Below are 14,862 nucleotides of genomic sequence, written 5' to 3'. Positions count from 1 at the left end.
TTCTCCCTGTGACCACGTTGGTTTTCCTTCAGTGCTCTGCTTCCCTCCTACATCACGAGGGCATGCAGGTAGGATAAGCTGGTCAGAAAGGGGGCTGGTGTAAATATTCCTGTCTGCATCAATGGTTGAGAGCTTCAAGTTTCCATGGTTAGGAGATGAATCTCAGTGTTGTATAATGTATGCATACTTTGCTAATAAATATACTTTGAGCTTAGAACATCATCAATAGCCTATCCTGGTCCAACCAGGTGCACACCACAGTCAAGTAAGGTCACTTGCTGCCTCTACTCAGGAGGCTAAAGAAATCCTCACAGGTGAGACTTGACCTGTTGGGTTCCCCATTGGCTCTTACCAATTTTATCGATGCACCATGGAAAGCACTTTGTCTGGATGCATCACTGTGTTCTACATGTGACTGTAAGGACCCGCAGAGTTGTGGACACATCACAGCAACCAGCCTCCCCTCTATGGACTTCGACTGCACTTCCCGCTGCCTCTGTAAAGCAAACAGCATAATCAAAGACAACACCCAACCCTGATATTCTCTCTCCTCCCCACTCCCATCAGAGAGGAAGTACAAAAGCCTGAAAATATGGACCACCAGTCTCAAGGACATCTTCTACCCCACTGTTACCAGACTCTTGAATGGGCCTCTTGTATGATAAGATACACTCTTAGGCTCACATTCTACCAGGTTAAGATCTTGCACTTTATTGTTTACCTGCACTGTGCTTTATCGGTATCACACGTTCAGTGACAATACAGTGAAAAGCTTCTCTTGCGTACAGTTCATACAGATCAAATCATTACACAGCACATTGTGGCAGTACAAGGTAAAACAATAACCGCATAGAATATTGTCTGTCTCCCATTTCACTTTGTCAACTTATGCTACCTGGCTCAACATGTCTATCATCCTTCATTCCTTCCCCTCTTCAATAAGGGATCCCATCTCATCAGTGTCCTTTTCCTCTTTGTACTGGCTATCTCATCTGTCCCCTCTCGCTTCTGATAGAACAATATAGCAACAAACAGGTCCTTTGGCCCATGATGTTCACTTTTACCTATTTCAAGATCAATGTAACGTAGGATTTGAGCTGAAATGTCAGCAATTCCTTTACCCTCACAGATTGATTTGCTGTTCCTCTTCCTCCAGCAGATCGTTTCTCAACTCAACACTGAAATGATTTCACAACCTACAGTCTCACTTTCAAGGACTCTACAATTCATGTTCTCAGTTTTTATTATCTATCTATCATCCTTTTGCTCTTTGGTTGTCTGTCAGTCTTTGTGTAGTTTATCATTGGTTGTCTTGTATTTCTTTGCCCTACTGTGAATGCCCACAAGAAAATGAGTCTTTATGGTGACATATGCTGTACGTACTTCAATAATAAATTTACTTTTAACATAGAGGCTTTTGGCATACAGGTAGATGGCAGGAGAATTAGAATGAGTCAGCGGGCAGAATAGATTCCAGGGTAGTAGCTGGGAAATGCTGAGAGCCAGCACCAACAAAGGGATAAATGGCCTTTCTCAAATGTTGTAGGAAAACCTTATATCTGTCTGAGTAGCCTCCAACCTGATAGCATTCACATTGATTTCTCTAACTTCCAGTAATTCCGCTGCCCCATCCACCTCTTTCTCTCTTTTTCCATTCCCCATTCTAGTTCCACTGTCATCTCCTATCGGATTTCTTCTCCAGTCCTTCCTTCAGCTTCTTCCTTCAGTCCCCCCTCCCCCACCCACCTTCCCCCTCACCTAGCCTTACCTGTCACCTACAGTCTTTTCCTCCTTCCCCTCCTGCTGCCTCCTTATTTTGGCTTCCGGCCCTTTTCTTTCCCGTCCTGATGAAGGGTCTCTGACTGAACATCGACACTTTATTCCTTTCTATGGATGGTTCCTGACTTGCTGAGTTCCTCAAGTATTTTGTGTGTGTTCTAGCATGTGCAGGATCTCCTGTGTTTCAGAAAATCTGAAGGTTGTCAGTTGTCACTCAGCTCTCAGTTTGAAAAGAAGCTTGTCTGGTTGTGTAACGCTGTTCTGGTTCTGCTTCCAGCAGCAGCCTGTGTTTCACGGGCCTGTGATTTGCAGCCGCTTGTTTAAATGCTGGTCACCAAGCTCCTGTTGATCAGAGTGCTAAAATTGCGGTCATGTCCCAAAGCCTGTCACTCAGCACCCAGTGAGTGAGTGCAATCTTGAGCTGGGTGTTAAAGGCAAAAGTATATTGCAAGCTCGTGCAATTCAGCCAGTGAGAGAGGTTTTCTGCAGCTGAACACAAACATAGACATAGAACAATACAGGCCCTTTGGCCCACAATGTTGTGCCTACTCCAAGTTCAAACTAACCCTTCCTTCCCATATAGTCGACCAGTTTTCTGTCAGCCATGTGCCTATCTACGAGTCTCTTAAATGTCCCTAATGTATCTGCCTCTACCAGCACCGCATATGATGGAACACAGAACATTAACCCATGGTGTTCTGCTGATCTTTTAACCTACTCCGAAGTCCATCTTATCTTTTCCTCCCACTTAGTTAGTTAAGCTTGTCACCCGTACAGCAGCTTGCTGATTCCTCTGTCCTGTCCTGGAGAGGATTGGGAATTAAACATCCAGGGATATCAGGTAATACAGAAGGATAGGCAGGAAGGTAAGGGAGGTGAGGTAGCACTCTTAGTAAAGGTGAGATCAGGGCGATAGTGAGAGACGATATAAGATCTAGGAAGCAGAATGTCAACTCCATCTGGGTAGAGGTTAGGAATAGTAAAAGGAAAAAAAATCACTGGTGGGAGTTGTCTACAGGCCACTGAACAATAACATTACAGTGGCACAGGCAATAAACACAGAAATATCTGAGGCATGTAAGAATGGAACAGCAGTTATCATGGGGGACTTTAACTTGCACAGAGATTGGGTAAACCTAGTTGGTTGAGGTGGTCTTGAGAAGGACTTCATAGAATGCATATGTTATAGCTTTCTTGAACAGCATGTTACTGAACCTGCAAGGGAACGTGCTATCTTGTATCTGGTCCTGCGCAATGAAAATTAGTGATCTTGTAGTTGGAATCCTATTGGAAAGAGTGATCACAGTATGATTAAGTTTCTCATACAAAATAGTTTGACCTAAAACCAGTGTATTATGCCTGAACAAGTGAGACTACAATAGCATGAGGGAGGAGTTGGATAGGGTAGACTGGGAATACAGGCTATATGGTGGGATGGTTAAAAGCAAGGATAGTAAGTGTGGGTACAGCCAGCAATGGATAACTAAGGAAATAAAGGAAGACATCAAAATAAAAGCTTGTGCATACAAAGTTGCCAAGAGTCGTGGGGAACTGGAAGATTGGGAAAAGTTTAAAAATCACCAAAGAGCCACTAAGTGAGCAATAAAGAAAGAGAGATAAATTATCAAAATAAACTAGCACAAAATATAATACAGATAGTAAAAGTTTTTATGATTATATAAACCGGTGGCTAAAGTGAATGTAGGTTCCTTGGAGGACGAGAAGGGGGAATTGATATTGGGTAATGAGGAAATGGCCAAGGCATTGAATGACTATTTTGTGTTGGTTTTCATGGTGGAGGACATGTCTAACATGCTGAAGAGAGAGGATATGGATGCAATGGAAGGTGAGGACCTCAATACAATAGCTATCAGTAAAGAGGTGGTGCTGAGCAAACTTGTGGGCCTAAAGATAGACACGTCCCTTGGTCCTGATGGAATGCATCCCAGGGGACTGAAAGAAATGGAAGAGGTTATCTTTGAGGCTTTGGTGATAATTTACCAAAATTCTCTGGACCTGGCAGGTCCTGACAGACTGGAAGATGGCGAATGTCACGCCACTGTTCAATAGAGGATGTAGGCAAAAGGCAGGTAACTATAGGCCAGTTAATTTAACATCTGTAGTTGGGAAAACGCTTGAAGCTATCATTAAAGAAGAACTGGGGAGGCATCTGGAAAGAAATAGATCCATCAGGCAGAGGCAACATGGATTCAGCAAAGGGTCCTGTTTCACAAACTTAATGAAGTTTGAGGATATAACAATTGCAGTGGATAGAGGGGAAGAGATAGACGTTATTTACTTGGATTTCTAGAAGTTGTTCAATAAGGTGCCACATAAAAGACTTCTCCATAGATGTATTAGCATGGACAGAGAATTGGTTAACCAATAGAAAGCAGAGAGTTGGGATACGTGGGTGTTTCTCTGTTTGGCAATCAGTGGCGAGCGATGTGCTGCAGGGGTGGTTCTGGCTCTGCAACTGTTCACGATATACATTAACGATCTGGAAGAGGGGACTGAGTGTAGTGTATCTAAGTTTGCTGATGACACTACATTGAATGGAAAAGGAGATTGTGCAGAGGATACGGAGAGTTTGCAGAGAGATGTAGATAGGTTTAAGTGAGTGGGCAAAATGGAGTACAATGTTGGTAAATGAGAGGCCATCCACTTTGGAAGGAGAAATTGAAAATCAGTTTATAAATCTTTAAATGGTAAAAGATTGCAGCATGCTGCTGTGTAGAAGGTCTTTGCAGTGCTTGTGCATGAAGGTTGGTTTGGAGGGGCAGCCGGCTATCAAGAAGGCAATTGGAATGTTGGCCTTCATTGCTAAAGGGATTTAATTTAAGAGCCGGGAGGTTATGCTGCAACTATACCTGGAGTACTGCATGCAGTTCCAGTCTACTTACTGGAGGAAGGGTACACTGGCTGTGGAGGCTGTGTAGAGAATGTTCACTAGGTTGATTCCAGAGATGAGGAGAGATTGTCACCTGGGACTGGAATTCAGAAGGATGAGAGGAGATCTTGTAGAAACACATAATTATGAAAGGTGTATGTAAGATAGAGGCAGTTTCCACTGGTAGGTGAAACTAGAACTAGGGGACATAGCCTCAAGGTTCGGGGGAGTAGATTTAGGATGTTAATAGGAGGAACTTCTTTTCCCAAAAGGTGGTGAATCTGTGGAATTCTCTGCCCAGTGAAGCAGTGGAGGCTACCTCAGTCAATATATTTAAGACAAGGTTGGATAGATTTTTGCATGGTAGGGAAATTTAGGGTTATGGGGAAAAGGCAGGTAGGTGGAGATAAGTTCATGGTCAGATTAGCCATGATCTTATTAAATGGCGGAGCAGGTTCGACGGGCCAGATGGTCAGTCTGGTGGTGATTCTGGATAATAAAAGGTTGATTAGTCCTGTGGCTTCTGCTTTCACCATATGACTTCATACGTCCTCTAGGTGAAGGTCCTTCCTCTCCCAGGGATGAGGCCTTTGGATGGGGCTGCTAGCCCCATGTCCACCCCTCCTCCTCTCACAGCCAGGCTTGGGACCGTCTGTGGCGAAGTTCCCTCCCATGTGGCCCTCCATTTTCTTACATCCTGTACCTACGTAAGAGTCTTTGAAATGGAGGTATGGATTGTACATTGCCAACACAATGATCTTTTTTGATAAGTAACTCTTGCTCATAGTATGTTTCACAATTTATTTGACGTTGCTGTAATTGGATTATAGTGGGTGTAGCCGATTTCACTCGATTGCACAGTGCTGCAGTTATCTGGTGTTAATGGACCATTAAATTCTGGTGTTATGACAGAGTCTCTCAGAAAGGCTCTCTGGGCTGATGTTGTTGGGATTTAGAGTGTAATTTATACCCTTTTCACTTCAGCTCTGCAGACTAATCAGCAGGATGAGTGGAGGTTATAGCCTCCCTGACTTGGATTGGAAGGGTCAAACTTCATAACAGGTAGATGGTGTATTGGTGGGACCTGATTAAAATGTTTGACATTGGCGTATAATACTGCTGTCACTGTATGGCCAGGGAGCCATTGGTTGTGGTGTGTCATTGTATCGTTTGTTTGTTATGTGCCATGTTGTATGATGTGGGTAATCATGGTCTTTCCGTGACCATAATTGTTCTTGGCAAATTTTTCTACAGAAGTGGTTTGCCATTACTTTCTTCTGGGCTGGGCAGAGTCTTTACAAGATGGGTGACCCCAGCCGTTATCAATACCCTTCAGAGATGGTCTGTCTGGTGTCAGTGGTTGCATAACCAGGACTTGTGATATGCACCATCTGCTCGTACAACCATCCACCACCTGCTCCCATAACCCTGATCAGGGGACTAAGCAGGTGCTACATCTTGCCCAAGGATGACCCACAGGCTAGCGGAGGGAAGGATCGCCTTACACCTTGGTAGAGACGTATCTCCACCTGCCACCCCGTGTAATTGTATATTAAACACAAAAGATTCTGCAGATGCTGGAAATCTTCAGCAATACACTCAGGATGCTGGAGGAACTTAGCAGGTCAGACAACATCTAAAAATGGATAAGGTTACTTTTCTTTGTCCCAGTGAAATGCGTTGTATGCATCAACAGCCAACACTGTCCAAGGAGGTGCTAGGCACAGTCTGCAAGCGTTGCCATTCTTCCAGTGTCACATGACATGCCTACAACTCCCGAGCCCTCACCCGTTACGTCTCTAGAATGTGGGATGAAACGAAAGCATGTGGAGGAGACAAACTCTTTACAGACAGTGGCAGGAATAGAACCCGATCAGGATTGCTGACGCTGTGAAGTGATGGTGTAGCGGTCAAAGCAACTGAGCCATGTGTGGATGGGGATAAACAGTTGACGATTCGGGTGAGAAACTTTTTTTAGAAACGTTGACGGTTTACTCCCCTCCAATTATGCTGTGGGTGCCACGGTAGCATAGCAGTTAGCGCGGCACTATTATAGCTTGGGGAGTGGGAGTTTAATTCCTGCATCCTCTGTAAGCAAGTTTGTACATTTCTTCCTGTGTGCACATGGATTTCCTCTGGGTGCTGTGGTTTCTTCCCACGGTGCAAAGATGGACAGGCTAGAAGGTTAGTTGGTCATTGTAAATTGTCCTGTGTTTAGGCCAGGGTTAAATAGGTGGGTTGCTGGGCAATATGCTCATTGGGCTGGAAGGGTCTTTTCCGTGCTGTGTCTCCAAATAAAAATTAAAAAATAAAATTAAGTTCTACCTGACCTGCTGGGTTTCTTCCGGCATTTTGTGTGTGTTGTCACTGTATACTAGTGGCCAGTGTAGATGCTGTTGTGTACTCCTTAGGCACAATACAGATATGTAAAACTGGCACTGTAGTGGCGGCTACAGGTGCCAGTGTGGTATTGCTCAAAGTGTGACTGTCATTAGCTCTGGCCTTAATGCAGTGTTATTAGGATGTGTACAGGAGTGTTGGTGGGTACAACTACCTCTGTCAAGCGAAGAACTGAACCTCCCATCTGCTTCATTGTGGCCCTCGCACTTTATGTCTCGACCTGCACTGCACTTCCTTTGTAACTGCCACGCCATATTTTGCATTCTGCTACCTCACTGTAATGATGTGAAAGTTTTTTGCTATTTCAGTATATAGACAGAAACTCAACTAATGTGGTACTGGTGAGTCTACAACTGGCACTGGTTATTCACACGATGGAGTGTGTTTGCAAGGGCGAATCAGAGTTTTCTTTTCACTAGAACACTGTTGTGTAAGCTTGCAATGCATTTGTTGGAAGTCCATTTTAAGGCCATAAGGTGTAGGAGCAGAATTAGGCCATTCTGTCCATTTGATCATTTACTATTCCACTCAACCATTTCTCCACCTTTCTGTAACCTTTGATGTCATTTACTAATCAAAACCATAAGACATAGAAACAGAATTAGGCCATTTGATCATGGCTGATTTATTATCCCTCTCAACCCCATTTTCCTGTCTTTGCCCCCTACCCTATGGTGCCCTGACTGACCAAGAACCCATCAATATCCACTTTAGCTATACATTGCCATCTGTAGCAATGAATTCCATAGATTTACCATCCTCTGGAAAAAGCAATTCCTTCTCATCTCTGTTCTAAAGGAATGTCCTATTCTGAGGCTGTGCCCTCTGGTCGTAGACCTCCTTACTATAAGGAAACATCCTTTTCATGTCAACACACACAAAATGCTGGTGGGTTGTTTGAACTTCCAGCATCTGCAGATTTCCTCGTGTTTGATCCTTTTCATGTCCACTCTTTCTAGGCCGTTCAATATTCAGTAGATTTCAATAAGGTCCCTACTCATCCTTCTGAACTTCAGTGAGTACAGGCCCAGAGACATCAAACGCTCCTCACCATTCTCCGGATTATACTTGCATTGGACCCTCTGCAGTGCCAGCATATCCCTTCTGAACACACCTGCAGAAACTGTTTTCCCACAGAGTTCTTTCCAGACCACTGAAAGGTTACTTCACCAAGTTAAAATCTGAATCAATATGGTAGTGATATTAATTAAACAAAGTATTGATACTAGCAACACACACGAAGTGCTAGTGGGACTAACTTCGTTAGTCCTGACGAAGGGTCTCGGCCCGAAACGTCAACTGTACTTCTTCCTATAGATGCTGCCTGGCCTGCTGCGTTCCACCAGCATTTTGTGTGTGTTGCTTGAATTTCCAGCATCTGCAGATCTCCTGGAGTTTGCGTTAAGTATTGATACTATACTGGGTCAGTCTGCTATTCACAGCAAAAGATTTAATTTACAATGGTGGAATTGTTGTTCATACAACTGGGTACTCCCAGTTTAAGAATGAGCATTTAACCCTGAAATTCAGAGAGCAGTTTGAGTATCTGGCATCTGTTCAGAATTAACTTGGTTGTAACCACTAGCCCTGGACACTGTCACCAAGCAGAGGGATTATAGCAACAGTGAACAGGAGCAGGACATGGATTTAATGATTTGCAGATTAAATCTGTTGGGATCAGAGTCGTAAGAGGAATAGGCACTCTGCCAACCATGATACCAGAAGTAGATTTGGCACGACATTTAAAACTTTGACAAACTTCTATAGATGTCCGGTGGAGAGTATATTGTCTGGTGGCATCACGGCCTGGTAGGGAAACACCCTACGTTGTAGTGAATATGGCCCAGTCCATATGGCTAAAGCCCAACCCACCACTGAGCACATTTACATGGCGCAGGAAAGCAGCATCTATCATCGGAGGCCCCCACTACCCAGGACCTGCTCTGTTCTCACTGCTGCCATTAAGAAGGAGGTACAGGAGCCCCAGGACCCACACCATCAGCTTCTGGAACATCAGGCTCTTGAACCAGTGGGGATAACTTCACTCACTCCATCACTGAACTGTTCCCACAACCTATGGACTCACTTTCAAGGACTCTTCATAGAACATTACAACACAGAAACAGGCCCTTCGGCCCTTCATGGCTGTGCCAAACCATTTTTCTGCCATTTTTCTATCTTTATCATTATTATTTAATTTCCTTTTGTATCTGCACAGTTTGTTGTCTTTTGCAATTGGATGTTTGTGCGCCCTATTGGATTTGGTCTTTTATTGATTCTGCTGTGTTTCTTTGTATTTACCTGCACAAAAAGAATCTCAAGATTGCAAATGGTGACATATATGTACTTTGATAATAAATTTACTGTGAACCTTTAAACCAAATGTGACTGATCCCATTTGCCTGCATGTGGGATCCATATCCCTGCACTTCCCCTCATGTTTGTGTGTCCATCTAAATACCTCTTAACATTACGCATCAGGTCAGTACAACATCGTGGGCCAAAAGATCTCTATCTCCATCTCCCTCTATCAGTTCAAAGTACATGTATGACACTGTATACTTCATTTTCTTGTAGGTGTTCACAGTGCAAAGAAACAGCTTGCGTGCCTGTCACCTGTCCCTGGTGCTGCTTCTTCCCTTTCTCCCATGGTCCACTCTCCTCTCCTATCAGATTTCTTCTTCTCCAGCCCTTTACCTTTCCCATCCATCTGGCTTTACCTAACTTGTCCTGCTTCCCTTCTGCCCATCCCCACCTTTTTATTCTGGTGTCGTCCGGCTTCCTCTCCAGTCCTGAAGAAGGGTCTCGGCTCAAAACATTGACTGTTTATTCATTTCCGTAGATGCTGCCTGACCTGCTGAGTTCCTCCAGCATTTTGTGTGTTTTGCAATGGATTTCCAGCATCTGCAGAATCTCTTGTGTTTAGAATCAGTGAAAGATCGCACACAAGATGGCAAACAACCAATGTACAAAAGGCAACAAATTGTGCAAATACAATAAAAAGTAATGAATATTGAGAACACGAGTTGTAGAGTCCTTGAAAGTGAGCCTGTAGGTTGTGGGAACCATTCAGTGTTGTAGTGAGTGAAGTGATGCCCTCTGGTTCAGAAGCTTGATGTTTGAATGGTAATAACTGATCTTGAACCAATAATGTGAGTCCTGAGGCTCCTGTACCTCCTTCCCAGTGGCAGCAGTGAGAAGAGACTATGGTCTGGATGTTAGGGGTCTTTGATAATGGATGCTGCTTTCTTGTGGCAGTGCTCCTTGTAAATGTGCTCATTGGTAGAGAGGGCTTTGCTTGTAATGGACTGGCTGTATCCGCCAGCACATCCTCAGACTGCTAACGCAAATGGCGCATTTTTTGATGCATGTTTTGATGTGCATTTGACAAATAATGCAATCAACTCCTTCCACACATCTGGTCCACCAAAACTCCATCTGCCTCTGCCAAAACTGCCCAACACATCATTGGCACCAGCCTACCTGCCAAGAAGGACATGTATACAGAAAGGTGCTGGAAAAGAGCCAGTAACATCAGGAAGGATCCCACCCACCCTGCTCATGGACTGTTTGACCCACTCCCATCGGGGAGGAGGCTGCACAGCATCCACACCAGGACCACCAGACTCAAATACTTTCTCCAAGCAGTAAGGCTGATCAACACTTCCAACCACTAACCCACTCCACCACGCCCCCAGCCACCTCTACTTTATCATTTCCTGTCAGAGTCACCTTGTGTACAGACACTCCTGTGTATAGTGTTACCTTATGGACATACAATCAATCTACGTAGATAAGCTGTCTATGTATTTATATTTACTGTGTTCTTTGTCTTATAGTGTTTTTTTTTGTGCTGCATCAGATCCAGTGTTAATTATTTCATTCTCCTTTACGCTTGTGTCCTGGACATGGCATTAAACAATCTTGAATCTGACGATTATGTCACTCTCAGTAGATGCATAATCCTCTGGATTCAGTCAAAGTGCAACCATGTTGACTTTAGAAATGCTTGTGTCTTTCTAAAAACATGGACATGACACTGGCTTTAACAGTTACAGAGCTCCAGGCAAGCGAGCAGTGTAACCCATTTTGTGTTTCTTTGCTCATGTTTTTATCTCCAGCAAGGGGAGGAGTGATTAAGATATGCATCAACATTTCTATTCGATATAAAGTCAGATATTAATTTTGCCTTGATGAGTGTAGCCTCCTATAAACTGTGTTTCCTGTGTTGCCCTGAGGTTTTTCTCTGTTTGAAGTGACATGTGTCACCAGTTGCTGCTAATCAGAACCACGAGTTTCTGCAGATGCTGAAAATCCAGAGCAACCCATAAAATGGTCAGGCAGCATCTGTGGAGAGAAATAAACAGTCATTGTTTTGGGCCGAGTCCTGATGAGGCGTATCAGCCTGAAATGTCGACTGTGCTCAATTCTGGTCGCCTCACTATAGGAAGGACGTGGAAGCCATAGAAAGGGTGCAAAGGAGATTTACAAGGATGTTGCCTGAATTGGGGAACATGCGTTATGAGAATAGGTTGAGTGAACTTGGCCTTTTCTCCTTGGAGCGACAGAGGAGAAGGTGACCTGATAGAGATGTATAAGATGATGAGAGGCATCGACGTGTGTATAGTCAGGGGCTTTTTCCCAGGGCTGAATTGGCTAGCACGAGAAGGCATAGTTTTAAGGTGCTTGGAAGTAGGTACAGAGAAGATGTCAGAGGTAAGTTTTTTTTTACACAGTGAGTGGTGAGTGCGTGGACTGGGTTGCCGGTGACGGTGGTGGAGGCAGTAACGATAGTGTGTTTTAAGAGACTCCTGGATGGCTACATGGAGCTTAGGAAAATAGAGGGCTGCGGGTAAAACCTAGTAGTTCTAAGATAGGGACATGTTCAGCACAGCTTTGTGGGCCAAATGTCCTGTATTGTGCTGTATGTTTTCTATGTTTCTATGTTTATTCTCCTCCTTAGATGCTACCTAACCTGCTGGGTTCCTTCGACATTTTGTGTGAGTTATCAATTGTTACTGGACCCCTTGGGCTTAAAAAGTAGAGTGATTAATGAGATCTTGTGCCACTTTCACCCTGGTATTCCTGGGTTACAGTTAACACATGCAATCCCAATGGTCAGAAGGTGCAATATGGCACAGTTAGAAAGGTTGTCATACATGAAAGATGTTAACGTCATGCCCTGTCAGTCTCCTGATGTCCTGAGAGGACAGAGGGGGGACAAAGATTCACTGAGCTATACAGGATGGAAACGGGCTCTTTAGCCCAACGCCCATGCCAACCAAGTTGCCTACATGAGCTCATCCTGTTTCGCTGTTTCACTCTGCTGTCCATGTAGCCCTTCCAATGCCTTTTAAACATTGTAACTGTACCCACTTCTACCACTTCCTCTGGCAGCTCTTAACACATACCCACCACTCTCGGTTTTGGGGGTAAAGAGTTGCCCCTCAACTTCTCTGTCTTTTCTTTCTCACTTTAAATCCATGCCCCCTAGTTTTAGACACCCCTATAGGCTGTGGGAACAAATCTATGAACAGTCATCTTATAAACACAAGAGATACTGCAGATGCTGCAAATCTTGAGCAATGTGCACAAAGCGCTGGAGGAACTCAGCAGGTCAGGCAGCATCTACAGAGGGGAATGTGCAGTTGCCGTTTAGGTCGAGACCCTTCATGATTTAAACACCACCTCCACAAGGTCGCTCCTCACTCCAGGGGGTGGAAAGCCCCAGCCTATCCAGTCCTCCAGACCCAGCAACATCCTCGTGAAAACTTACGAGGATCAACTTTACATTTACATGTATTAGGAATTTGCTGTGGTGTATTGGTCAGGGTGTGACATGCAACACGAAACATCAATTATAAAGAATAAAGAATTATATCAATAAAAGGCTAATGAAGTTACTTATTACTATTTTTCTTTTATATACGTGCACAATTTGTTGTCTTTTGCACATAGGTTGTTTGTCTGTCTTTGTGTGCAGTTTTTCATTCAAATTCAAGTTTAATTGTCAATCAACAGAAGTACATAATATCCAGGACCAAGGTGCAAACCACAGTACCAACGGTCATACACACCACAAAGCACACAGCACGTATAAGAGAGCAAGCACATGTTCTCCGGAACATGTGAGCAGTAAAGCACTCACACAAAAAAGCATTGATTTTTATTCTGTGTCTTTGTATTTACTGTGATTGCCCACAAGACAGTGAATCTCAGGGTGACATGTATGTACTTTTATAATAAACTTACTTTGAATTTTGATTAAGGGATGGACATAAATTAATATCCACATGCATTAATTTATTTTCTACACTCTCTCCAGCTTAATGACATCCGTCCTATAGCTGAGTGTTTTGTTGTCAAAATAACTGTGGTTGTTTGTAATTGCAACTACAAAAGGTGTTTTGTGGCTCGGGGAGGGCTTTGGGGTATCCTGTGCTGTAAAAGAAAGTCTTTCTTGCAAAAGCTGATGGATGGTCTCCTGATCTTACTGTTGCAGGCCTGAGAAGTGTTTGGCATGGAGGAAACAGAAGGGGAGGCCGAGCAGGCAGACCAGTGCCCGGGCGAGAGCGAACCACCGACAGGCGGCGGAGCCCTGGGCGTCATCAAGGAAGGCGTGGGGGAGGCCCTTATTGACTCCGAGGTGGCCAAGCGGGCCTGCCAGGAGGTGCTGGAAAAAGTCAAGCTCCTGCGGGGCGCCTCAACGGAGACAGTGGAGGAGGCAGAGGGCCGCAGCAGTGTGCCCAACGGCGTCGCCAGCGATGGCGAGCAGGCCAAAGTCCGGGTGGTGGAGGAGGATGGGACAGCGGCAGTGGGCAACACAGTTAAGAATGCCCGGAGGCGTCAGCGGTACAACTCAGCCAAGCAGTCGTGGCTGCTCCGGCTCTTCGAGTCCAAGCTCTTTGACATCTCCATGGCCATCTCGTACCTCTACAACTCTAAGGAGCCAGGTGTGCAGGCGTACATCGGCAACAGACTCTTCAGCTTCCGCCATGAGGAGGTGGACTTCTACTTGCCCCAGCTGCTCAACATGTACATACATATGGACGAGGACGTTGGCGATGCTATCAAGCCCTATGTGGTGCACCGCTGCCGCCAGAGCATCAACTTCTCCCTCCAGTGTGCCTGGCTTCTGGGCGCCTACTCCTCGGACATGCACATCTCCGCCCAGCGCCACTCCCGCGGCACCAAGCTGCGCAAGCTCATCCTCTCCGACGAACTGAAGCCAGCCCACCGGCGCAAGGAGGTGCCGCCGGTCAACCCCGCCGGCGACACGGCACAGTCGCCCTCCAAGCGGACCCACCAGAGATCCAAGTCAGACGCTACAGCCAGTATCAGCCTGGGCAGCAACCTGAAGAGGACGGCTAGCAACCCAAAAGTGGAGAGGCAACAGGAGGAGGTGAGGTGGTGTGGGCTCGCGCGCGCTCCCTGGCTGTCCTGCTTGATCCTCTTGATGCACTGTTTTGGACCAGGACTTTGACCCAAAGCCAGTTTATGTGTGGTTGGGAAGATATAATTCATGATGTGCAGCCCTTGGATTTTGCAAAATTGCTAAAGAAGTCTTTTTTATACATATAAACACAACTGATTACAGTATTTTAGCCATACAATATGCAATATACAGGATTTCATAAAACACACTGTATACAATCTCAAATTAGAATATGGTTATCACTGTCCAAAACACACTCAACCTCTCTGAAGTGCCCACTGGTCCCAGAAATTCCCCACAGAATCCACGGAGCCTCAGCCCATGTTATTGTGCCAACATTTTAACCTACTCCAACAAT

The 14,862-nt window shown here is 44.9% G+C and overlaps 1 protein-coding gene across 1 annotated transcript in view; it reads left to right on the top strand.

Moving 5' to 3' along the window:
- The window catches only part of LOC140736343 (phosphatidylinositol 4-kinase beta-like), an 87,451-nt gene that overhangs the window by 15,170 nt on the left and 57,419 nt on the right, over window positions 1–14,862 (top strand). Inside the window, exon 2 of the mRNA XM_073062338.1 lies at window positions 13,572–14,471. Coding sequence (XP_072918439.1) covers window positions 13,590–14,471 — 882 coding nt within the window. The 5' untranslated portion in view covers window positions 13,572–13,589. The remainder of the gene's footprint in view (window positions 1–13,571; window positions 14,472–14,862) is intronic.

Source organism: Hemitrygon akajei, chromosome 11, assembly GCF_048418815.1.
Source record: "Hemitrygon akajei chromosome 11, sHemAka1.3, whole genome shotgun sequence".
NCBI classification, from domain to species: domain Eukaryota; kingdom Metazoa; phylum Chordata; class Chondrichthyes; order Myliobatiformes; family Dasyatidae; genus Hemitrygon; species Hemitrygon akajei.
This window is presented reverse-complemented; position numbering and strand designations above follow the sequence as displayed.